Below are 26,819 nucleotides of genomic sequence, written 5' to 3'. Positions count from 1 at the left end.
GATCCATCTCACATTGCCTCTACTCTTCTCTTAACTTTATTCTACTCATAGCCTTATTTGGGCCTCCTCGGATGGTCTAACGTCCTCGGATAGGGCCATAGGCCCAGCTAATACCGCTTTTAACAATACTTCTTGATTAACTGGCCTCCACAATAAATAAAAGGGAAGAGTGTTAATTTCTTCAAACCTTAAGGCTCAAAGAAGGGGAGTGTTATTACTTTTTTTTTCCCTTAAGTCACACTCAAGTTATAAACAAAGAACTTGGTTTATTTATAAACCAATCCACGAATCAGTATATTCCATCCCCCTCCCTACCCCACTCCAATTTGTTTTGTTCTAACTTAGAGAAATAGAAAAGGAAATGAGTCCATGCCTCTCGATATTATTCAAAAAAATAAAACAAAGGTTTGAATTTGCTCTTTTGCTACTGTCATTGGATCAATCTATTTTTCCATACAATTTGTAATTCAATAATGTTTTTTATTTTTCCTCAAGGGAAAAACACTAAAACAAAAACATGGTAGAAACAAATGAACTTTCTCGGTGTAGGTCATATTTATGTTGTGTTGCATCATGTCTTCATATTCTGACCCAAAATGGCTTTACTTTAAAACCACCTTAGCTTTTTCTATAAATTGGCGCTCACCAAATTCGTCCCACAGTACCACAGGTTACTTTTTCCTAAACTAGGCAACTTTTTTTCTTAACCCGAAAAAAAAAAAAAAAAAAAAAAACTAGTGGTGTTGACAAAAAAAAAATTCAAAATTGTGACAAATTATTATTCGTAGGTAATTAAGTGACTACAAATAAGAACAAGTAAAAATTTATCGATTCAATTGTTATGAAAAGTATTTTCTTTAGTATTACTTTTCTGGAAAAATTTTAAAGTGAAAATGGTAAAACAATGCTAGAGGTCACTGACTCACTGAGTGGTGATGGGGTGAGCAAAGAGTACTCTTGTTTTTATTTTTAACGTTAAACTCTATTAGTAATGATCACTGAAATAGGTTTAGAGTTTTGTTTTATGTTGCTTATATTATATCTTTTACAAGCCTGGAAAATATTTTAATGTTACAATTATTACCTCCACTTACAGTCAAAGATTATTGCTAAAGTTTTACAAATTGTGTCTCATTTTAAATATTTGATCGATATTAATAAGGATCAAAATTTACTAATCAATCATTCAATTTGTAATTTAAAAAAAAAAAGGTGACGAAATTTAATTCAATCCCACTTTTTCAGTATTCATGGGCCATGGCAGGCAAGATCAGCAGGAACAACACAACACCTCATGCAATGCAATACAACCAAGAAAGTATGACCTCATCAGCTAATGATGTTGTTGGTACTATACAATTTGTTCCCCAACAACAATTTTATTTTTTGGTTAAAACCCCAGCAACAATAACTTTAGGGAAATACAGGAGTAATATTTTTCAATTATTTAAAAACTTTTATAACTTTAATATCCACAGTGATATGAGTATGACCGTCTGTGAGTTGTGTATATATATATATAAAAAGTGTCATCCAAATAAAAATAATATTACATTAATGATAATACGTTGTGAAAAATATTGTATACCTATCACCATTGATCCAAAATTAGTAGTTGATTAAAAAGGAGAGAAACATTATGTTCATAATATTTTTACACCTTTATAACAAATTTTTGATGGTTAGTTGTTATTTATTTTAATTTAAATTAACTATTTAAATTACTTTTTTACCCACTTGTAATAGTTACTAATAACTATTCACTTAAATTTTGTTACAAAAATATAGTAAAAATGTTGTTAACAAAACAACACAAATAACATAACTCACAAGAAATAAAATAATTTACTCAACTAATAACATCTTTTATTTTTATATTCAGAAGAGAATAATTTATATTATTAAATAAGAGATTTGTGTTAGAATTTTGTTATAACAATAATCAAAGATCAATGATATCTATCTCTAAATAATAACTATTAAAAAAAAAAAAAAAACAAAAACAAAAAGCCGTCATAGCTTCATTTTCCCAAGTTTTCTTTCTTTCTTTCCACAGACAAAGGTACTCTCTACAAGTAGAATAAGCCCACCCACCGAAGGACAAGTTTAATCACAGACAAAATCACAAAATGTACACGTGTCAAAATCCCAGAGCGAGTACCCAAAAAAAAAATCACACAGCCCATGCCTATCTCAATCAAACCTCACTGTCCGTACAAACCCATATATAAATCTCTCATTCCCTCTCTCTCACTCTCACTCTCAACAACAAAAACCAAAAAAAAGCCCTGCTACTACTGCATATAGTACCACTACACACATTACAGTTGTAACAAACACCACTCTCTCTCTAAAACTTTCTCTCTCTAAAAAAAAAAAAAAACTCTCCTCTGTTTCTGAGCTCTTGTGACTTAGCTCCCAAGAAAATGGCGGCCAAGACTGTGTCTCTTCCGCCACAGCCACAGCCACTTCCACTACCGCACTCACAACCACCACCTGGGTTTGTAAATTCGCAGTGTGCTTCTTTATACGTGGGTGACTTGGACCCACAAGTCACAGAGTCCGACCTTGTCAAGCTGTTCTCCACCGTGGGTCCCATTGCCTCCGTTCGTCTCTGCCGTGACATTTCGTCCCAGAAGTCCCTCCGTTACGCCTACGTCAACTTCGTCCATCACTACCACGGTATAAAACAAATATACCCTCTGTTTCTTTCTCTGTTTCTTTCTTTTGTGTGTAGTGTGTAGTGTGTATGTGTGCATGTTTCTTTTTCTGCTTCTTGCTTTGTTTTTGGGGTTTTCTTGGTGAATGGTGAAATGGGTTTGTCTTGGTTTTCTTGTTTCTCAAATGGGTTTTTGAGTATTTCTGGTTTCTTGGGTTTTCTTACTCTGTTTTTCTTTGTCTCTTTGTGTGTGTTTTTTGTATATGTTTATGTATTTTGTGTGTTTCTTGCGTTGTGTACGCGTGTATGTACCTCTCTCTCTCTGTATGTATAATTTTATATCTCTGTTTTTGTGTATAAGTGTATATGTGTGTGTGCATGTAAGCTTTTTGGGGGGTTTTCTTGGTTGATTGTGACTTACGTATTTTTTGTTTGTGAAATGGGGTTGTAATTTTTGAGTCTTCATGTAAATTAGGGCCCGTTTTCTTTTTTTAGCTTTTGTGGTTATCAAGTGGGGTTTGCTTATTATGTTCTCTTTAGGTTGTAATTTCTACCATGAAGAACTCTTTAAGTTGTTTACAAATGGTCATTTTGGTATTTCTCTGTCTTTCTTGAGAAACAAGTTATGTTTGCTTCATGTTTCTTTTCGCCTTTTCATTCTTGCATTACCATGTATTATGTAACTACTTGTGTTCTTCAACCACATCATTTGGTTTCTTGGACTTGATATTTTAGTAACTAACCTCCGCTTGCTGAAGGAATTAGTTACCTTACAATTTATGTTGCTTTTGTTTTCTTAAAAATGATAAACTAAACCAAGAATACCTTTGGACAGTTAGTAGTTAAGTCTTGGTTGAGCAGAGCATTTCCCTTTTTTGGGGAAGGATTACAAATTATGATACATACTCTGTACTAGACCCTCGATTTTCTATTATTCTTTTATTTCTTTCACTTTCTTGGCAAGCAAACAATAGTGTTTAGGTTTCCATCTTTTGTTGGGGGCGGGGGACTCTTGGTTTGTGTACTTCCAGTGTTTAATTTATTGTTAGTAGCAGCAAGATTCTTTGATTCTTCCATTAATTTTCCCTCTATTTCATCAAGTAAATATCACAATGTACTTTTGTTCTTCTGTTCTGATCAGCATCTATGGCTCTGGCCCGTCTAAATCACACCTATCTGAAGGGATTTCCAATGAGAATAATGTGGTGTCAAAGAGACCCTCTTTCAAGAAAGACTGGTTATGGAAATCTCTTTGTGAAAAACCTACCCCCTTCGATCAATAGCCTTCAGTTGCACTCTTTGTTCAGCAGATTTGGGACCATACTTTCTTGCAAAGTGGCTGAAGAAAATGGAAAGAGCAAGGGGTTTGGATTTGTCCAGTTTGATACTGAGGAATCAGCTATGAGTGCTCTTTATGCTCTCCATGATACCGTGATTGATGAGAAGAAATTGTAAGTATTCTGTTGTATATTGCTCTCTCTGTTATTTATCCTGTTTTATTCTCTTTTGCTATCTTGATTATATTTTTTAACTTTTGCACATTGATAAGTCCTTTTGTCTTCTGAAATCTCAGATTTCCCTGAGATAGTACTTTCTTGCTTATCCTCTTTGTCATTTGATAAATGGCATTGTCTCTGTCATAATGTGTTGATTTACAATCTGGTTCTTGAGTGGAGAGGGACAAAACTGAAGGACAAAGTTTGAAAACAACTAGCTCTTGTTGTGCCAAGAGCCTTGTAATTCTATGGCATTGCCCAATTATCTCCCTGGGGGGAACTTGGGTTCAAATCCCCCACCCCCACATGTTGTAAGCAAAAAACCAAACAAAAGCATAAATTTTTTCATGTTCTCTCCAAAGTTAATCAGAGCAGGGAATTCTTGGCCCTCCTTATCTCTTTCTTGTTCTGCCTAAAATCTTTTGTATCACATACTGACAAATGAAAGGTCAGGAAGGTATGTGATAATTTGCAACTTATGCAATCTTCTATCTATTAAATTTCTAGAATAAATATTTAGCATGAGGATTTAGCTCATAATCGTTAGCTTTAACGTCACAGGTTCAAGAGTTTGAATCTGGAGGAGTGCATGTGGTTTTCTTGTCCTTTGGATTGAAGTGTTTCGTGCAAATAAAGAGGGAGAGAGTGGAATGTTAGCACTGGGATCAGAGGGAATAAGTAGATAAAAGTCTGTTGTTTGTTTGTCTGTTTATGCCATCCATAGTTGGTTAATTTTGGAATGACAAAGTAAAAGGTGAAGAGTAGAAAAGTGGACCAGTCTAGAAATTCCCCAAATTCTGGAATCAAGGCCGTTCAACTTTTGGTTTAATATGGGCACTTAGATTAAAGTTCTCCTACAGGTAACTTCTTGTGTTTTTTTCAGCCCCTTTTTACTATTGTTGCATTTGCTTCTTTGTACATTTTTAACAACTATAATGTCCAACCGATCAAGGGTTTAGGTATGTTTCACTCTCAGTTAGTCCAGACATAATGCAAAAGTGTTATATGCTCCTCGGGCCTCATTCAATCTGATTTGATTTGGAGATACATGTAATTTTTTAATGGATATCATTGAGTATATTATTTTAAAAGTTTAAAAATCCTATCACATAGCACAGGTTTTTTTTTTGGTAAAAATCTGCATTATCAATTCAAAGATGTAGCTAAACTAGCTACCCTGCCATGTGACACATGAAAGGAAAATTAGATAATTCGCATCTTTTATCTATATGCTAATCTTATGATGAAAGAGAAGGGCTCTTTAGGCTCCAAAATGATTTTGTTGATGATCAAGTTTTATAGATACAGGGTTAGATGCTTGCAAGTTATTAAATTTTATGTCAAAATCGTATGTTTTGTTTCTTGTCTCAGAGGCTGAAGTGATTCTTTACATTGAAGAGTGCGAAGTATAAGAGGTGACCACTGGTCAAGACGAAAAAATTACAAATACCTTGGCTTTGTTAGTTGGATACTCTTTTATGGAGCAACATTCGTGGAAGAGAATAACATTTTCTTAATAGTCTAATACAACTTCTTTGCTGCCTCAATCTTATCCTCACTCAACAAGTTTCCTCTATGGTTATGGTTTATTTCCTTCATGATATAGGTAATTACAGAAACACTACACATAGATGTACTCTCTCTCTCTCTCTTTGCTTTCGGCTGAGGCAAATTATAATTTCTTGCCTCTATTCTTTCACTTGTCATTATGCCTTTTATCACACATTCATATATGGGGGCTTTCAACTTTCTAATAAAATCAAGAACTGTTTAATCATGCTTCATATACTTCCCCCACACCTTTTTTTTTTTTTTTTTTTTTTTTTTTTTTTTTTTTTTTTTTTTTTCTGAGTTTGTATTTTTCCCAACTATTACATTTTTTTTTTTCAAATGGGTTGTGGTCTTATGTCAGTTCTTTCTCCTAAGCAATTAACCTTTACCTTAAAGATTGAGTAGTTTCAGAGCAGAGAATTTATTTTAGTAAAAAGACAGTTGGCTGTCATTTTTTCTGATTACAAATTTTGTGAGGAAAAGTACAATAAGAAAGGATATGTGTCCAAAATCCATTGCTTAGATATGACTAATAAAAAAAGAAAAGAAAAATCCGTTGCTAGATATGATTTTTAGTTTTTATCTTTTATTTTCATTTTTTAAGGGGTAGTAATTCTAGAAGTTTCACTAGAATTCATGTTTGGTACCACAAAATAATCTCAATTGCAAAGCTTGACAAAATTTTCTCAGCTCATGCTTTGTGTTTCATTCTATCATTCCGTCATCTTGTTTTATTGTGCAGGGTGAACTCCAAACTATGTGTCATTTGGGAAAGCACATCTTGCACAAGAGGGAATGGCTATGCAAAAGATTTTGGCACCATAATTGGAACATCTTGAGGGGTCAGTTGCATCTCCAAAGCTGTCTGCAGAATTCAGGAACAGAGCATGTTGCATAATGTTTGACATTAAACTTTAAGACTTGAATTTACATAGTTGTCTTTGCCTTGGGAAATAGCTCCAATTTATATGTTTAGTAATTGTTAACTCTTGCATCTTAGCAGTTGTACTTTCGTGGAGTAGATGGGACTTGGAAAGAACTTTTGTGATATTAATATGAGGTAATGCAATTTGATTCAACAAAAATATTGGTTTGTTGTACTGTGGAGGTGAAATTGGATTATTTTAGGATCCCTGATTTTGTTTGGACTGGGTTGTGTAATATTAAGAGCCTTTTAGCTCAACATCTCATGGTGTTTCCAATGGAGACATCCAGGTTGTAACTATATATATATATATATATATATATAAAGTAATACTAAGAAGCTTCTGCAAAATGATAAGTAAAAATTTGAAACTTGTGTAAAAGAGCACTCTTCTTTGCAGGAAACTAGAAGGCGTGCTCTCAAAGTTGTTATGGATGGACTTCCTAAAACCATTGATAAAGACATATTGGAAGTCCAGGATGCTTTGAATAATTTGTGGTGGGTTTTAGATCACATCTACCTTATCTCCTAATGAAATCATAAGTTTAAATCTCATATAATTGAAATCTGGTTGCCACTCATAATTCAGGCCACAGAAAAAGGTCCTTGCTGTTTACATACCGTAAACGAGACTCATTAAGCCCATGTTTGAAGTTGTATGCGTAGAGAATGGTGTTATGCACTACAGGTAGGCTTTGTACACATCTTTTTACTAGAAGTTCCTAGTTTTTGAATGTTCTGAAGTGATAATGATCTAAAAGATTGGCTTTTTCCAAATGCTTCATTGTAGTCTTAGCATTGTCTGATTTCTTCCTCTTATCCACCTTATTTTGAAGGTATGTATTTTGTTTTTCCCGTACGAGGACCAACTATATTCTTGAATGAACAGTGTTTTCTACTAGATTCTTATGACTTCTTTGGTCTTTACTGCCTCAATCCCATCATGAGTTTCCTCATTAATTTTGGTTTATTTCCTTCATGATACAGATGATTACAGAATGCTAAAGATAAATGTACTTTGTAACTATTCCCTCTCCCTCCATTTCTGGTTAAGGCGAAGTGTGATTTCTCTTCCCTCTTTCTCTTTTCACCTCTTTTTTGGAGCCATAGCTCTCTTGTTTGATCACACATTTATTTACTAGGTAATTCCAGCTTTTCAAACAATCAAAATAGTTAAAAATGCTCCATAAATTTTCCTTTATTTCTTGTATGAGTCAGTTAATTGATTTCTTAGCAAAAAGCCATATAACTACATTATATGATTGTTTATAGTTAAGAAATAGGTACACGTGAAATGAATTCTTGTTTTTATGTTCTTTGTTTTCGCTTTCGCTTTCCAACAAATTTCTTGAAAAAAGGACGTGTTCTTATGTCCATTCCTTTTAAGCAATTATGAGTTGCAACATTTTATAGTTTCTAGCAAGAGAAGAACTTGTCATAAAGAAGCAACTAGCCCTTCTATTTTTTTGTTATAAAAATTGTATAGTTGAGAAAGGGTAATGACAATGGTTTTTTAGGCCAAAAATATTGCTCGACATAATTATGGTATCTGTAATTCTAGAAGTGAAACTAGAATGCCCCTTTAGTAACACCCAAAAAAAAAAAAATTCTTATACATTAATTCTCTCATTCTTTCTTCTTGTTCATTAAGCAGGTTGAGTTGGGAATTGTGATGTGTTTGGATAAAACATCCCATGCAAGAGAGATCGGTAAATGCTCCTTTTAAAAAAAAAAAAAAAAATTCCTACCTTTTGTTACCATCCATAATTTCCTAATTCTGGAATGGCTTAATAAAAGGTGGACAAGAGAAGATTGGACCAAGTAAAGAAAAAAAAATCCAAATTTGTCATCAGAATGAGCAAAAAATATAGGTATTGAAGCCATATAACTCTTGCCTTTGATATGGGTACCTCAATTCTAATTTTCCTACAGGTAACTTTTTATTCTTCTCTTTCCATGATGTTGCTGCATTTTCTTTTTGCTCCATAGTTAGTAACAATAATTTCCAACCTATTAAGGGTCAAGGAATACTTTGCCCTCATTCTGGCCAGACATCATGCAAAATGTTGCGTTCCCTTGGGCCTCAGACATTGTGAGTAAATTTCTAACTACAAAGCTCTGTTATCATTTCAAAGATGCAGCAAAAACAATCTTGACTTCAAATGCTGGTGTTCTGTAGGGGCCAGTCTATTTGGTGACACATAAAAAGCAACTGAGGTAATTGGCCAGCAAAATCTTTATGTTATCTCTTATCCATATTTTTGAATGCTCGTAACTATTACATTAAAAATATATATATTGACTTTTTAATCAATGTCATATGCTTGTTTCTTGTCTCAAGGCTAAAGTGTTCTGTGGCATGCATGGGAAGAAACCACCAGGTAGAAGAAGATATTACAAACATCTTGGAACAACATCCCAACTGGAAGAGTGTGGGCATGGGAGGTAACAATTGGATACTGCTTTTATGAAACCAACATTAATGGAAGTGAATAAGAGTTTCTTGTTGGCTTATTACGATTTCTTTGCTGAAGGAGATTTTTACTTTCCTTTTTTGTTTTGGTTCATTTCTTTTATGATACAGGTAATCACAGAATTCAAGAAATCTTTATGTTCTTTTTCTCCCTCCTCTTTTGGTTGAGGCAAAGTAAAATTGCTTATGACTCTTCTTGCCTATCATACTGTTCTAGTGTTGATGTATCACATATTCATTTATGAGGGTTTTCAGGTTTCTAATACAATCAAGAACTAGGTACTCATGTTTCATAAATTCAATTCACTTTTTTTTCTTAACTAGTTGTCAATTATTCCTATTAGATTGCCCCAAATCATTGCATTGAATAATTGCTGCATCTTCTCACCATTGATTAGAACTAAATTTCAACATGTTATCGCTATCAGAATTTTTTATGTACAAGACTAAGTAATTGTAAATAGCACTGAAACCACACCGTAACAAGAGTTCAAGGCTACCTTTCTTTTGGGCCAATGTCTGCTTTGCTACTATTAGTTGCTTAGCTTATATCTGATTAGCATTCTGAAGCACTATAGTTCACCTTGATATCTTTTACTAATGAAAAGAAATTTCTTTAAAATTGGTCTGCAAGCCTATATTGATTCCTTTCTCAATAAATTATAATGAGTTGGAAGATTGTTTAGTTTCTAAGCATAAAATTAAGATTAGTTGAAAAGCCAATTGGACATCAATATTTTGTATTATAAAATTTAAAGAAGAAAGGGGGCAATGAGGAAAGATAAAGAGACCAAAACAATACATAGTTTGTTAGACACCATTTTGGTGGCTATGATTTTAGAATTTGCACTTGAATGCACAGTTAGTACTACAATGGCAACAACAAAAACAAGAACAATTCAAAGGCTTAGAATGCACAATTATAAATACAAAATAATTTATGTGGCAATCTTTAAAGATAATGTTTTTTTTCCGATAAGTAAGAAAGATGTTTATTAAAAAAAACTGCTTTATGCAAAGTAGCACAAAGCAAAAGAAAGATTACAAAAAAGGAAAGAAAAGCAGAAACATAAAGGAAAAACTAATTACAAAGAAAAAGAGAGCTAAGGAACAACGAGCGAGAATCACAAGATGTGATTATTTTTCTTTTATTTATAATTCATTTTGTCTTATTTATTATGCAAGGTGAACTTGAAACAATGTTCCTCATGGAAGAAAATCTTGTGCCAGAGGGAAACGTCCTGCAAAAGGTTAAATTTTTTTTGTAGCACCATAATCTGGACATCACATGGCTTAGTAACACCTCCAAAGTAGTTTAACCATTCAGGCCCAGGGAATATACTAAATATATATTGTTTGCCACAGATAACTTTATTATTTCATTTTCATAGTTATCATTAACTTGGCAACTCCAGTTTATATGTTCAGTGGTTATTGATCTATGCATTCCAACCAGTTGCACTTGGAGTAAATGGAACTTGAAGAGGGACTCTATGATCTACGTGGTAATGAAATTTGGGTTGGCGCGAATATTGGCTTTCTTGTTGCAGAGGTAAAATTGGATTCATTTTATGATCCCTTATTTTGAGAGGCGTGGGCTATGCAATGGAACATTAATAAGTTGCTGTGAAAATGATAATTTACAAATGTGTAACTTGCATAAAAGACTATCCTTCTCTGTAGGAAACTAAAAGGCGTGCATTCAAAGATATTGTGGCTGGACCCCCATAAAACATTGATAATGGAACTCCGGTAATCATATGCTTTGTTTAACCTGTGCATTGTGAGTCTGATCTTATCTCCTGATGCATATAATTTAATCTCAAAATTATCTCAAGCTGGTTATTAATCCTGATTTAGGTTACAGAGTCTTTTGGTTCTGACACTCACATGGATGAGGCCTAACATGCTGTATTGATGCCCATGTTTGAAGTTGTAAGCATTGAGAAGGATTTGCACGCTGCAGTGGTGAGCTTTACCTTTATCTTATAACTAGAAGTTCCTAGTTCATGACTGTTTGTATTGATGGTCCAAAAGATTGGCTTCCAGTCTTGTGCTTTGTAGCCTTAACATACTCTGATTTCTCTCATTCGATATGCTTACCTTGATAATTTGATTTTTGTTCCCTTGAATTCAGCATATTTTGAGAAAGGGACTTGATGGGGCATTTTGTCATATAAATTTGCAAGCAATGTTATCCTGTGTATTTGTGGCTAGAGAATTCAAGGTAGTGAGGGATATATTGAAAGCTTTTTTCATTGATCAATGTCGTTTTTGTAATCCTTTTACAACCATGCATTAAATTTAAAATTATTAATTTGCTCTTACAGTCCGAGTGTCCACAAATTTTACAGTTAGCCACTTATTTGCATATACGTGAAATTGAAGGCCATTAAGTACAGGCTATGGTATTGTGTATCTCATTCAACATATAGGTAACTATTTATCCTTATTCTTCTTTATCATCTTACCTTTTTCATATTATCTAAGAACTTAAACAATAAAATCTGTAATTATAATTTCCATTTTTCTTATTATAACCAACACATTGCTCAATATCATTATACTATGTTATTGTAGGGGATTAAGAGGACTAGTTGATATCTTATTTTCCAATGGTTATGCTCAACTCCAGCCAGATTAAAACTCTTCCTTTTCTGCCATTGGGAATGGCATAATTTTCTGAATCTTGCATGTTTTGTATACTTACACCAAATACTTGTGATTTTCTTTTGGTGTCAAATCCACTAAAATTTTCATAGCAATGATGGTCTTACATCCAATGTTGGGAAAATTTATCATGATGTTCAATATGGTTTTCAAAACATTTAATTGTGAAAGCACCTGATTGATTGTTAAATTGAGTTTACAAGTGTTTAAACATTGGAATTATTCTCATATTCTTTACGCTTTTACAAAATTTGGAGCGGAGAATCTCATCAAAATTCACTTCTGGTTCACACTTTCACAAGAATGATTTTATAGTCACATAATCCACCAATACCATAACCTACAAATCAAAGGGTGATTAAGAGGATTTACCATTATTGTGAATTAATAAAAATATGATCTTGGTATTAAAGCTGAGGTTTTTATGGAGTCGTCTAAATACTCCTTTAGTTTGGAGATTTTTGTTTATGGGCTTTGCTTATGAGTATTTTTAACAATTTTTCCCCTTCTTACATCTTTGGCTGTGCAGTCTTGAACATTTGGTGAAGCACATTTTAAATTGGGAGTAATTAATAAGCAACGATGTACCTCAGAAAGCCATTTCTTACATTCGGGTACAAGTACAGTTGATTGAAAAAGCTCTACACAGTCAAATGATAGAGCTCCAAATGGCAGAATGGAAAGTCTCTATGCTTGATTTGTAGACACAACAGTGTTGATTGATGAAGCTCCATTAACATATCATAGGCGCATCAATGTAGCATGTCATGGAGTTAAAGAAACAATATTGTGAAGCAGTGGCACACCACACACCAAGAAATTTATGACCTGAGAACTCAGTTTTTCAATTTCGAGTCTAGAATTTGCATCTAACATTTACACATAAATCCAGATTTTTGAACCTTTTGTGTGCTGTGACTTGCGTATAGCCATGAAGCTTTTGGGAGTATGCATTTTTTTTTTCCATCATCCTCCTTTGACATGCATGTGGTGCTACTCATGGAAATTTTTTTGTAAACTTGCTTTTCATCTGGATTGTTGGTGGTGTCCAATATGATTGTGGTTTTACTGCGGTGAACTATTTGATGTTCAGCCCCTCGTGCTATGATTGGAAATCAAGTAGGAGATCAAATGAAATTAGCTTTGGTATTTGGTGGGCGATCAATTCCAAGTAAAACTGGAACATCACAAACCTCAGATGCTATCAGCTACAATGTATGTTTTAGATGCCATCAACTACAATGCATGTTTTAGGTGCCTTATACTTGAGATTATAGAAGTGAGATTGCTATATACTTCTATCTGTAACTATCTTCTCAAAGTAATAAATCTGTGTAACATTTTCTTCAACAATAATAAGTCATTGAACAATGCTGGATATTCAAGGTGGGGTGACTTGCCAGTATTATTGAGCATAACAGTCACATTTGATATCTGTCTTGTTAACACAAAATAGTCTTGCATCGAACCTACTTTCATTATAAGAATGTCTTTATTACTTCATTTAAGTTCCTACAAATGCAATTCCAGATTTGTACATAAAGATTTATGAAGGCTAACTTTTGAGCGTGTTTGGCTCTGTACCATCTATTTGTTCACTTATTAGACAGTTTGCAATTGTGGCCATGATAAAGCCACAACCATATTATATTGTTAGAAGGTCAACACGACATTATATTATAGTCCTATTCATTTTTTTGATTCCACAATCCGTAAGCTTGCTGGACCATGTTGATTACTTTACTGGACTATTTTATGATTTTTTATTTTAAAAGGACTATGTTAATGTTTTGACTTTTATGGCATAATTTAATAGATGTGAAGGTAATGGAATTAGCCAAAGTCTAAAATTTTAAATTCTATTATACACGCATACAAACATATAATATTATATAACTTAGATTGACTCTCGTATTTTGATATTCAATAACTTGTTCACAAATATACTATTATGTTTGAATTTGAATTATTTAATAGTTGAACATTAACTTAAACTTTAGCTTAACGTCTTTAATAAATTTAACAAATATACACGTTTTTTTTTAGGGGTAATTACATTCTCCTTTCTTAAAGTTTGGAAAAATGACACTTCACTCCAAACTTGAAGGGAAAAAACATTTTCTCTTTTACATTTGTTTGACCAAATTTTATTAAATTAATATTAAAAATTTGTGTACTAATGTGGTGCTTAAGGGTAGGTTTCCAAAATTATCCTCAATTTCAAAATAAAAAACCCTTATTTTTAAATTAAAGTGTAATTTAAAATATTAAGTAATAAATTTTGTTTTTTTTTTTTCCTTTTTTTTTTCTCAACGAGTTATAGAGAGATTTGTAGTTGCAATCCTTTTTTTTTTTTTTTTTCTCAATTAGTTATAGAAAGATTTGTCATTGCAAATGTTTTGGTACTTGATAAATTTTGTACTTTTATTTTAAATTTATAAAGAGATTCTTAAAGAAATTTGAAATATTTTGTTATTAATATAAATAAAAGGAAAGAGTGTTAATTTCTTCAAACCTTAAGGCTCAAAGAAGGGGAGTGTTATTACTTTTTTTTTTCCCCTTAAGTCACACTCAAGTTATAAACAAAGAACTTGGTTTATTTATAAACCAATCCACGAATCTGTATATTCCATCCGCCTCCCTACCCCACTCCAATTTTTTTTGTTCTAACTTAGAGAAATAGAAAAGGAAATGAGTCCATGCCTCTCGATATTATTCAAAAAAAAAAAAAAACAAAGGTTTGAATTTGCTATTTTGCAACTGTCATTGGATCAATCTATTTTTCCATACAATTTGCAATTCAATAATGTTTTTTATTTTTCCTCAAGGGAAAAACACTAAAACAAAAACATGGTAGAAACTATGAAGATCTTTGACTTTGAGATGGGTTGTCTTGCTTATGGCCTAGAAGAGCCCCACTAATTTAGGGACCATTAAAACAAGTACAGAATGCCAATTTTGCTAACAGATCAACAACAATTTTTTTTTCTTTTTCAGATGAGCAAAAATTTTAAACTCCATCTGATAATTTTATTGGATATTAAAAAAAAGAAAAAAAAAGAATGAAAAGCCAAATTTAGTTTTCTGTTTTCATTTATATAATAAAACAAATGTTTCTTGTTTAACTTCCTAAATTTCTTTATCCTATCCCTTCTCTAGTGATAAATGGAAGGAAATTTTTTTTAAAAATAAAAAAAATAAATAGCGATTAAATTGGTCAGCCATTAGTTTTTAGGTACAAAGGCCATCTAAAATTAACCCACCAAATTATCTAGTTCATTTTTTTATTGGCTTAACCTCTGTATCTTTCTTTGCTTCTCAACTTGGAATCAGAATCTTCTCTATATGTCTATAACCAAATTCCCACTATTTCTATGTACCAATATTTATATATTATATGTCTCTCTCTAGCACACCTACATTCTGTACATCATATTAATCATGACATGTAAGACAATAGTCTGTGGCCAGTGTTTGTTAATACTATCATAACAACGACCCAAGATTTGTGTTCACACCCAACTGTCTTTTTCCATCAAACCTATGAAACAGGCCTAAATAAACAAACAAACTCTCAATAGAAACAGAAACCAAAGACAACATCAAAACGTTACTGTTCTGTTGTTCAACCCTGGTTCAATGCCTTTTGTAACGGTCTCTTTTTGGTAAACCCTCTCTCTCTCTCTCTCTCTCTCTCTCTCTCTAGAATCAGCATAAACTGAAAAGGGTCTTCCTTATTTTTTGTTTTTATTGGATTAAGTTTTGCTAGTTTGAAATGGGTTTTATATATGTTCTTGTTTCTTGGTATGTATAATCTATTTCTTTTGTCTATTATTAGCATAAGCTAAAATTAGTTCTTAAATTTGATGTATATATTTCTTTCTTATCCTATTTGGGTCAAACCTGTTTTTAATTGTTTTTATTGGATTATTTTGGTGTTGATTGGAAATGGATGGTAGAGATGTTGTTGTTGCTGCTGGTATGCATAATCTTTTTATTTATCTGTGACTAGCATGAACTGAAATTAGTTGTGTAAATTTTATTTTTTGTTTTTATCCTTTTTGGGTCTAACTTGTGATTGGTTTTAAGGAATCTTTCTAATTTTGGTCCTTGAATTTAACATAAACTAGTAAGGTTTTTTACTAAATTTGATATTTCGTATTCATTAATGGTTTAGTAATATGGGTCACATGGATTTTCTTGATTTGGGTATGTGGACTAATCTGACATAGCTCTTATGGTTTTGTTTTGAGCATTTAGATGGATGATGATGAAGAAGAGGACCTGTGATCTCTGTGTTTGTGTGGGGATTCATGAATTTAGCTACAGGTAGAGGTTTTTGAATGATGATGGTGAAAGAGCAGAGGGATATAAAACCTCTTTTATTGAAGTTTGGAGTGGCTTTAGCCATCTCTTTTGCTGGATTTCTCTACTCTCGCCTCAGAACGAAAAGGATCAAACCCTCACCACCACCCCACTCGCCACGTTCTTTGGGTTTGCATTTTTTCCTTATATCAAATCTTTTTATTGTAGATTTATCTGGTCCTAGTTTCAAGTCCATGTTTTGATTACATTGTGCATCTTACTAGATCATGGGAATGAAGTTAATTTAAAAGGTGGAAGAGCTTGGCCTAAAGATGATCTTCTTGGCATAAAAACAACATCCATTTCCTCCAATACCGTTTCTGTTGCAGCTGAATATGTAAGTCAGTAACTTAGTTGGATCTTAAATCCCATTCAAACAAGAAGAGTGTTTTAATCTTATATGTAATGAATTCAACTTTTTAATAGTGAAAATCATTATATACAGGTGGAGTGAATGTTGATTAATTTTAATTGATTTCTTATGTTTTTAATATTGCTTGATTGGTGGAGAATCTGTTGATAAAGCCGAGTATTTTTTTTTTTTTTTTTTTCACAAAATGGACACATTGAATGATTTTTTCAAGTATGTTCTGTGAAATAATTTACCAAATTGAACTCTATTTTCTGTGTTTATGAAACTGGAAAATGAAAGATCTAAACTTGTAGATCTATTTCCTCTCACTTTCTCTTCTATTCTGTGCAATCAAGCATTATAACATTGATGTGTGGATTATTTATGAAGTAATCATAGAGATTGTTGCAAATTGTAATCTGCTTGTTGAGAGATCAAGGAGAAAATAGAAGTGGTAATTTGAAGATTGCTGATGCAGTGACAAACTTAAATAGTCCTTGTTTTTATCTCTGTCTCTTGATTTCCCTGCAATGACAGGGATTATTCTTTGATAGATTTGTATTTACTGTAAAATCTATTAGTTATGAGTCAATTCGGGGAATTAAATGACTTCATCTGCAAAATTTGCCAAATTTGCTGTAAATATTGGCTGTTCAAATGACTGGGAATGAGTGGACAACAGTCCCATTGGTAATAGTTTTCAGAGAACCAAACAAATGGATAATTAAAATTATGTTAGATTTTATTTTGCTGAATTAAAATTTAATATGATCTCTATTCATTAGGATGAGACATTCATACCGAAGGTCTGTGTTGACTCCATAGCTGGATTCTCTCCCAGCAGTAAAAGTAGTGGAGATAAAGAAGAGCTCCTCTTGCCAGAGTTTAATGATCTTGTGAATGAACTTGACTTTGCAGCTGCAAAGGCTGGCTTTTCTCCAAAGACTGATGTTGAAACACCCAGGTCAAATATAGATACTTCAAAAGCCTTTAGAAGTACTGAAAACGATGAATATGAGCAAGAGATCTGGCACCTGAGGAACATGGTCAGAGTGCTTCGGGAGAGGGAGAGAAATCTTGAACTCGAATTGCTTGAGTATTATGGCCTTAAAGAGCAAGAAACTGCTTGCATGGAGCTCCAAAATCGATTGAAGATAAACAATATGGAGGCTAAGCTATTTACTCTCAAGATTAATTCCTTACAGGCGGATAACCAGAGGCTAGAGGCACAATTGGCTGAACATGGGAAGGTGGTGGCTGACCTTGAGGCTGCAAGAGCAAAGATTAAACTGCTCAAGAAGAAACTTAGGTCTGAAGCTGAACAGAACAAGGAGCAGATCTTAGCCCTTCAACAAAGAGTTTTGAAGTTGCAAGACCATGAATACAAGGATGCTCCAGGTGATCCGAATATTCAATTAAAGTTGCATAGGCTAAAGGATCTGGAGGTTGAGGTTGAAGAGTTAAAAAAGTCTAATTTGAGATTGCAGAAAGAAAATACTGAATTGAGTCGGAGGTTGGAATCTACGCAAGTCCTTGCAAATTCTGTTTTAGAAGATCCAGAGGTATTAGTTCATTTTTAGTAAATCCCTTGTTCTACTTCTTCTCTTCTGCTTCCTCTTTTTTTTTTTGGTTAATTAATTAATTTATTTTAAATTATTATTTATAATTATTATTTTACATTTCACTATATGTGTATTCTTGCAGGCGGAAGCACTTAGGGTGGAGAGTGAGCACTTGAGACGCAAAAATGAGGATCTTGAAAAGGAAATTGAGCAACTTGAAACAGATCGATGCTCTGATGCTGAGGAATTAGTCTATCTGAAGTGGATAAATGCTTGCTTACGATATGAGCTTCGAAATTTTCAGCCTCCTGATGGTAAATCAGTGGCAAGGGACCTGAGCAAAACATTAAGCCCCAAATCTGAGGAGAAAGCCAAGCAGTTAATACTTGAATATGCACATTCTGAAGGGATGGGAGAAAAAGGGATCAGCATTATAGATTTTGATTATGACCAATGGTCAACTTCTCAAACTTCTGCTCTTACAGACTCTGGAGAGTTTGATGATTTTTCTGTAGATAATTCATCTGCAACCAAAACCAACAGCTCAAGCAAGCCAAAATATTTCCACAAACTTAGAAGAATACTTCTTCATGGATATTTATCATCAGAAAAGTCTGGATCTTTAGAAGATGCTGATTCCTCAAGAAGTTCAGGTATTTCAACAGGAATGTATGCTGACACTGTGGGGCATAGGAATAAATTCAAAAGTCTTCAGGGTTCATCTAGACTCTCTTTTGATCTCAACAGATTCAAGAGTAAAGAAGAAAACTTCAAGGATATAGATGGTGCCGAAAGAAATAGTGATGTGGGATCCTCTTATTCGTACAAGAGATTTGTTTTGGGTAGGGAGGGTTCTGATTTGGCTCTAAAAAGCACACTTGATCATCACTCAGATGACACCGAGAAGTATGAGTTGATGAAATATGCAGAAGTTTTAAAGGACTCTCTGCCTCAGGGTGGAAAACCCAGTGTTCATAGAAGAGCATCATCCTATAGTTCCTGTTAACAGATTGCCATTTGTATACTTAACCTAAAATATCACCGTTTGACAATAGTAGCTGCACCTTTTCCACACTTTTTCAACTGTTTATACATAGGCAATAAAACATAGTGAAGGAATTTACTACACAATGGGAAGGTACCGTATCCTTTTGCTTAGAAACCAGTCAGAAGCTTAATTTTTCCGTTTGAGAATGCATGTTTGATGACTGACAAGTGTTCATGTAGAAGCTTAGTTCTATGTATGAAAACAAAGTTTTCTACTTTTTGCAGCTGAAACTTGTAGATGAATGGTTAATCTTTTCGTTTTCCTTCTTGTCCTTCTTTTCAACATTTTGTCAGCATTTGCTTAATATTTAATTGAAGTTTTGTCAAAACTCGCTAGTATTTGATGCCTATTGATCTCCTCTCTTCTAGCAAGGGTGCTTCAAGATTGTCAAGCTAATATTATCTTTCAATCTTAAAGACATATTTTGTTCATTATCCAAGTTATTTCTCTATCTAAAGACAGACAAACCCATTTGGTCTGACAAATTAAAAGAACAATGACAATGAGTAACTTTGGTTTTCTTGGTTTTACTGTGGTAAGTACACGTGGTGAAATCCATATCTAATTAGTTTCATCCCCATTGTTACTATTGAATTATCATAAAATTAAGCTTCACTTCAAGACCATAGTTCATAGTTCATACAATTTCCAAGTACCGGATTTCTATTCCCCTTTCCACATCAATTCCACTACTATTGGGGCCTGAGGGTAAGAGATACCAACTCGATCTTGCTACATCAGTAATGGGCTTCATTGATGGTTGGGTCCACACAGTCATTTGTAGGCTCAGTAGGTGAAATTCTACTGTAGACTTATTCACCCAATTGCCAAAATGCAACCACAATTTTTAGTTAGAAACTACTTTTGCAGAATAAAGAAATCATATGAAATAAATGATGTGTTTATGAGGTACTGGTTTATTGTATTGTATCACCACAAAGCATATATTTTTCTTGTTCTTATTATGCATCAGGGATGATATTAAAGCCAATGTTTACTCTTTGCAACAAATGAACTTTCTCGGTGTAGGTCATATTTATGTTGTGTTGCATCATGTCTTCATATTCTGACCCAAAATGGCTTTACTTTAAAACCACCTTAGCTTTTTCTATAAATTGGCGCTCACCAAATTCGTCCCACAGTACCACAGGTTGCTTTTTCCTAAACTAGGCAACTTTTTTTCTTAACCCGAAAAGAAAAAAAAAAAAACTACAAGTGGTGTTGCCAAAAAAAAAAATTTAAATTGTGACAAATTATTATTCGTAGGTAATTAAGTGACTACAAATAAGAACATGTAAAAATTTATGGATTCAATTGTTATGAAAAGTATTTTCTTTAGTATCACTTTTCTGGTAAAATTTTAAAGTGAAAATGGTAAAACAATGCTAGAGGTCACTGACTCACTGAGTGGTGATGGGGTGAGCAAAGAGCACTCTTGTTTTTATTTTTAACGTTAAACTCTATTAGTAATGATCACTGAAATACGTTTAGAGTTTTGTTTTATGTTGCTTGTATTATATCTTTTACAAGCCTGAAAAATATTTTAATGTTACAATTACCTCCACTTACAGTCAAAGATTATTGCTAAAGTTTTACAAATTGTGTCTCATTTTAAATATTTGATCGATATTAATAAGGATCAAAATTTACTAATCAATCATTCAATTTGTAATTTAAAAAAAAAAAAAAAAGGTGATGAAATTTAATTCAATCCCACTTTTTCAGTATTCATGGGCCATAGCCGGCAAGATCAGCAGGAACAACACAACACCTCATGCAATGCAATACAACCAAGAAAGTATGACCTCATCAGCTGATGATGTTGTTGGTACCATACAATATGTTCCCCAACAACAATTTTATTTTTTGGTTAAAACCCCAGCAACAATAACTTTAGGGAAATACAGGAGTAATATTTTTCAATTATTTAAAAACTTTTATAACTTTAATATTCACAGTGATATGAGTATGACCGTCTGTGAGTTGTGTATATATATAAAAAGTGTCATCCAAATAAAAATAATATTACTTTAATGATAATAAGTTGTGAAAAATATTACATACCTATCATTATTGACCCAAAATTAGTAGTTGATTAAAAAGAAGAGGAGTATTACGTTGTTTATAGTATTTTTACAGCACTTTTATAACAAATTATTAATGATTAGTTATTATTTATTTTAATTTAAATTAACTATTTAAATTACTTTTTTACCCACATGTAAAAGTCCCTAATAACTTATCACTTCAATTTTGTTATAAAAGTATAGTAAAAATGTTGTTAACAAAACAACACAAATAACATGACCCACAAGAAATATAATAATTTACTCAACTAATAACATCTTTTATTTTTATATTCAGAAGAGAATAATTTATATTATTAAATAAGAGATTTGTGTTAGAATTTTATTATAACAATAATCAAAGATCAATGATATCTATCTCTAAATAATAACTATTAAAAACAAAAAAAAACAAAAACAAAAAGCCGTCATAGCTTCATTTTCCCAAGTTTTCTTTCTTTCTTTCCGCAGACAAAGGTACTCTCTACAAGTAGAATAAGCCTACCCACTGAAGGACAAGTTTAATCACAAACAAAATCACAAAATGTACACGTGTCAAAATCCCAGAGCGAGTACCCAAAAAAAAAATCACACAGCCCATGCCTATCTCAATCAAACCTCACTGTCCGTACAAACCCATATATAAATCTCTCATTCCCTCTCTCTCACTCTCACTCTCAACAACAAAAACCAAAAAAAAGCCCTGCTACTACTGCATATAGTACCACTACACACATTACAGTTGTAACAAACACCACTCTCTCTCTAAAACTTTCTCCCTCTAAAAAAAAAAAAAAAAGACTCTCCTTTGTTTCTGAGCTCTTGTGACTTAGCTCCCAAGAAAATGGCGGCCAAGACTGTGTCTCTTCCGCCACAGCCACAGCCACTTCCACTACCGCACTCACAACCACCACCTGGGTTTGTAAATTCGCAGTGTGCTTCTTTATACGTGGGTGACTTGGACCCACAAGTCACAGAGTCCGACCTTGTCAAGCTGTTCTCCACCGTGGGTCCCATTGCCTCCGTTCGTCTCTGCCGTGACATTTCGTCCCAGAAGTCCCTCCGTTACGCCTACGTCAACTTCGTCCATCACTACCACGGTATAAAACAAATATACCCTCTGTTTCTTTCTCTGTTTCTTTCTTTTGTGTGTAGTGTGTAGTGTGTATGTGTGCATGTTTCTTTTTCTGCTTCTTGCTTTGTTTTTGGGGTTTTCTTGGTGAATGGTGAAATGGGTTTGTCTTGGTTTTCTTGTTTCTCAAATGGGTTTTTGAGTATTTCTGGTTTCTTGGGTTTTCTTACTCTGTTTTTCTTTGTCTCTTTGTGTGTGTTTTTTGTATATGTTTATGTATTTTGTGTGTTTCTTGCGTTGTGTACGCGTGTATGTACCTCTCTCTCTCTGTATGTATAATTTTATATCTCTGTTTTTGTGTATAAGTGTATATGTGTGTGTGCATGTAAGCTTTTTGGGGGGTTTTCTTGGTTGATTGTGACTTACGTATTTTTTGTTTGTGAAATGGGGTTGTAATTTTTGAGTCTTCATGTAAATTAGGGCCCGTTTTCTTTTTTTAGCTTTTGTGGTTATCAAGTGGGGTTTGCTTATTATGTTCTCTTTAGGTTGTAATTTCTACCATGAAGAACTCTTTAAGTTGTTTACAAATGGTCATTTTGGTATTTCTCTGTCTTTCTTGAGAAACAAGTTATGTTTGCTTCATGTTTCTTTTCGCCTTTTCATTCTTGCATTACCATGTATTATGTAACTACTTGTGTTCTTCAACCACATCATTTGGTTTCTTGGACTTGATATTTTAGTAACTAACCTCCGCTTGCTGAAGGAATTAGTTACCTTACAATTTATGTTGCTTTTGTTTTCTTAAAAATGATAAACTAAACCAAGAATACCTTTGGACAGTTAGTAGTTAAGTCTTGGTTGAGCAGAGCATTTCCCTTTTTTGGGGAAGGATTACAAATTATGATACATACTCTGTACTAGACCCTCGATTTTCTATTATTCTTTTATTTCTTTCACTTTCTTGGCAAGCAAACAATAGTGTTTAGGTTTCCATCTTTTGTTGGGGGCGGGGGACTCTTGGTTTGTGTACTTCCAGTGTTTAATTTATTGTTAGTAGCAGCAAGATTCTTTGATTCTTCCATTAATTTTCCCTCTGATTCATCAAGTAAATATCACAATGTACTTTTGTTCTTCTGTTCTGATCAGCATCTATGGCTCTGGCCCGTCTAAATCACACCTATCTGAAGGGATTTCCAATGAGAATAATGTGGTGTCAAAGAGACCCTCTTTCAAGAAAGACTGGTTATGGAAATCTCTTTGTGAAAAACCTACCCCCTTCGATCAATAGCCTTCAGTTGCACTCCTTGTTCAGCAGATTTGGGACCATACTTTCTTGCAAAGTGGCTGAAGAAAATGGAAAGAGCAAGGGGTTTGGATTTGTCCAGTTTGATACTGAGGAATCAGCTATGAGTGCTCTTTATGCTCTCCATGATACCGTGATTGATGAGAAGAAATTGTAAGTATTCTGTTGTATATTGCTCTCTCTGTTATTTATCCTGTTTTATTCTCTTTTGCTATCTTGATTATATTTTTTAACTTTTGCACATTGATAAGTCCTTTTGTCTTCTGAAATCTCAGATTTCCTTGAGATAGTACTTTCTTGCTTATCCTGTTTGTCATTTGATAAATGGCATTGTCTCTGTCATAATGTGTTGATTTACAATCTGGTTCTTGAGTGGAGAGGGACAAAACTGAAGGACAAAGTTTGAAAACAACTAGCTCTTGTTGTGCCAAGAGCCTTGTAATTCTATGGCATTGCCCAATTATCTCCCTGGGGGGAACTTGGGTTCAAATCCCCCACTCCCACATGTTGTAAGAAAAAAACCAAACAAAAGCATAAATTTTTTCATGTTCTCTCCAAAGTTAATCAGAGCAGGGAATTCTTGGCCCTCCTTATCTCTTTCTTGTTCTGCCTAAAATCTTTTCCTCCTATGTTTATTATATTAATTTGTGCTTTTTTTTTTTCATTTCTCAGTTGAATATGACAACAGTTTGTTCCCCAATATGATACTATATAAATTATGAACACTCCTTTTAAATTTTTCCTGTGAAGTGATTCTTAATTTTGTATCTGTTTTCATAAAATTGATCTCCAATGTGACCTCTGTATGGATACATGGATTTATTATGTTTGTAGGTCTCTTGTAATAATAATAATTATGTTTTTGCAATTAATTCTTCCCCTTTGTCTTCATTTCTCTTTAGATATGTGTCAAAGTTTATGAAGAAAAGTGAGAGGATGGCAGCACAAGAAGAACTAAATTTCACAAATCTGTATGTGAAAAATCTGAGTGAAGATACGACAGAGGAGCTCCTTCGAGATCAGTTCTCCAAGTTTGGAAAGGTTTCTAGTGTGGCCATCATGAAGGATAATCAGGGTAAATCAAGAGGTTTTGGTTTCGTCAACTTTGAGTCATCAGAAGACGCTAAAAATGCTGTTGGGGCTCTGAATGGTGCATTCATAGGTAAACATAGAACTTCTTCATTTCTTTTTTTCTTTTTTTTTTGATAGGAAGAACTTCATTTCTATTTCCTTTCGTTTTGAGCATTATTATGCAAAGAAAAGTTCATTGATAAGTGAAATCAATTTGTGAATCAGGATCAAAATATCTGTTTGTAGGAAGGGCTCAAAGGAAAACCGAGAGGGAAGAACTACTAAAACGTGAATGCATGGAGAGGTGCAACCATACCAATGAGCAGTTGAAGGCTTCAAACTTGTTTGTTAATAACCTCAGTACATCAGTAGATGATAACAAGTTGAAAGAACATTTCAGTACCTGTGGACAATTAACATCAGTTAAAGTGATGCGCCTTGATAATGGGATTAGTAAAGGGTTTGGCTTTGTACGTTTCTCCAATCCTGAAGATGCTATGAAAGCTCTGCATACGCTTAATGGTAAAGTCTGTTTAATGAAAGTTCTGCTTCCACTTAGGGGTAATTGATTAGTAGCTTTCTTAATTGAGGTTTATTTTATTTTTTATTTTTGGTAGGAACCACTTTGGAGGGAAAAACTCTATACGTGGCTATCGCTCAGAGAAAAGAAGATCGCATAAGGACATTGCAAACTCACTGTGCTCAATTCTCACCAGAAACTTTCTATAATTGCAACTGGAATGTCCACCCTTTCTTTTATCACTTTCCTCCTTGCCCTTCTTCAAACCAGCTCCTATCCCAACCAATCGTGTATCAAGATTGTCAACAATATCCTCTAGTGACACAAACTTATCACGACCGCTTCTCCATTTTTGTAAGGATTTTTCTTTATTCTGTAGCATGAATTTTGGGTTGAGCATTTCTATCTATTTCTCAAGTTATTCTTACATGACTGATGAAATTACAGGTTCCAAATGGGCAGAAAGAGTGGGATAACACCAGGGATCAGGTTTACCAGCAGCATGTATCTTCTGTATTCCTTTTTTTTTTTTTTTCTTCAGAAACAAATAATGTATATCTCTACTTACCATCTGTCACAATTGATAGTAAATGACATCACATAACACACACCATCGATAAATTTATTATTTCTCTAACAAATACTTGGGATCCTTTAAAGGCTTACATGTATCTGATTATATCACTCTTATGATCTTTATCTTAGCTTATTCTATGGTTGTCTTGTTTTTAAATTGAACTGTTAGGCTCTTTTGTTTTGTTCAATTTTTAATGTTTTTCTATTTTTATGGTCCCGTGACAAATGCCTACCCTAACGTTTCTGCCAGCTTCTGAAGAACAATGGGACTCCTGGAGGTCAGAAGCTTGACTTCAGAAAGAAGGGGAACAAGCGAAGTGGACCTGGGGAAAGTACCTATACTGGATCAGCAGGTGCCAAAGGCAGAGCTCACGCTGCAGGAACATCACCTGGGAAGTCCAGGAGGAACTTAGAAAAAGTTCTTGCTGAGAATCTTCAGGTCTGTGACTCATATTCTTTCATCTTAGAGGGTCTTAGAAGTTATGTCATTCTCTAAGGACTTTATATTTTGGGGGCAAAACCTACTAACCATGATGAGCTTGATATTGAATTGATTCTCTAATGCCTGAAAATGCTACACAGATAACAGGAATGCTGTTGGAGAACAACTCTTCTGATATAACCAAGCTGCTTAACCCTCCAAATGCTCTAGGCTGTTCAAGTTTTGGAGGAAAATGATAGAATCATCACAGAAGGCATTTTGTTTCTTGAAATACTAATCTGGCCTTGGACAAATCTAACAAGTTCACTAGTCTCTTCTCAAGTTCTCATCAGAAGGCGTTTTGTTTTTTGCTCTACTGACAAGGGACCAGCAGCGGATTTGTCAATATTGTCATATATCTGAAATAGAACATACAAACCTATTCTGACCCTGCTGCCGTTTTTCTTTTCCATCTTTTGTGCTTAGTTTTTTGTGAAGACAAATTGAGGTATTGAAACCGAAAATTGAAGTCTCATATGGCTTGCATGATGAACAAAGCATGGTTTCCATCTTTTTTCCTCTCTTTCTTAGCCAAATATATTCTGTCTAATACAATACTACATTTTCCTTTTTGTTTGCATGGTGAGCAAAGTATTATACTTTATTTTGGCCTTTTTATTTTCCTTAAA

The 26,819-nt window shown here is 33.6% G+C and overlaps 3 protein-coding genes across 52 annotated transcripts in view; all 3 read left to right on the top strand.

The window, feature by feature from the left end:
- Positions 1 to 12,743, top strand: part of LOC126725303 (putative disease resistance protein RGA3) — a 51,949-nt gene extending 39,206 nt beyond the window's left edge. For 21 of the 46 annotated variants that reach the window (XM_050429878.1, XM_050429877.1, XM_050429894.1 and 18 more), the window contains 3 exons: positions 11,242 to 11,331; positions 11,435 to 11,539; positions 12,304 to 12,743. The gene's annotated coding sequence lies outside the window, so the exon portion shown is untranslated. Of the gene's footprint in view, positions 1 to 8,428; positions 8,564 to 8,620; positions 8,724 to 8,766; positions 8,849 to 8,972; positions 9,077 to 9,215; positions 9,279 to 10,289; positions 10,888 to 10,964; positions 11,073 to 11,241; positions 11,332 to 11,434; positions 11,540 to 12,303 lie in introns of all 46 variants that reach the window. The other 25 variants (XM_050429914.1, XM_050429913.1, XM_050429907.1 and 22 more) reach the window with 17 other exon arrangements.
- Positions 2,266 to 26,770, top strand: LOC126725309 (polyadenylate-binding protein 6-like). 2 transcript variants are annotated; one of them, XM_050429921.1, is made up of 8 exons: positions 2,266 to 2,682; positions 23,386 to 23,695; positions 24,445 to 24,704; positions 24,839 to 25,135; positions 25,231 to 25,487; positions 25,581 to 25,637; positions 25,960 to 26,148; positions 26,292 to 26,770. In XM_050429921.1, exons 1-8 carry the CDS (start codon positions 2,427 to 2,429, stop codon positions 26,385 to 26,387), a joined length of 1,722 nt encoding a protein of 573 aa, XP_050285878.1. In that variant the 5' UTR covers positions 2,266 to 2,426; the 3' UTR covers positions 26,388 to 26,770. The 2 variants fall into 2 exon arrangements, with proteins under 2 accessions (XP_050285878.1, XP_050285877.1); XM_050429920.1 differs by lacking the exon at positions 2,266 to 2,682 and adding an exon at positions 21,848 to 22,267.
- LOC126725308 (protein CHUP1, chloroplastic) lies at positions 15,271 to 19,368 on the top strand. 4 transcript variants are annotated; one of them, XM_050429915.1, is made up of 5 exons: positions 15,271 to 15,439; positions 16,035 to 16,268; positions 16,364 to 16,476; positions 17,277 to 18,053; positions 18,196 to 19,368. In XM_050429915.1, the coding sequence occupies exons 2-5, from the start codon at positions 16,118 to 16,120 to the stop codon at positions 19,057 to 19,059; spliced, it is 1,905 nt and encodes a 634-aa protein (XP_050285872.1). In that variant the 5' UTR covers positions 15,271 to 15,439; positions 16,035 to 16,117; the 3' UTR covers positions 19,060 to 19,368. The 4 variants fall into 4 exon arrangements, with proteins under 4 accessions (XP_050285872.1, XP_050285874.1, XP_050285875.1 ...); XM_050429917.1 differs by having other exon boundaries at positions 15,276 to 15,439; positions 16,028 to 16,268; XM_050429918.1 differs by having other exon boundaries at positions 15,276 to 15,439; positions 16,007 to 16,268.
- Positions 26,771 to 26,819: the final 49 nt, after the last annotated feature.

This window comes from Quercus robur, chromosome 5 (genome assembly GCF_932294415.1).
Source record: "Quercus robur chromosome 5, dhQueRobu3.1, whole genome shotgun sequence".
Classification (NCBI taxonomy): domain Eukaryota; kingdom Viridiplantae; phylum Streptophyta; class Magnoliopsida; order Fagales; family Fagaceae; genus Quercus; species Quercus robur.
This window is presented reverse-complemented; position numbering and strand designations above follow the sequence as displayed.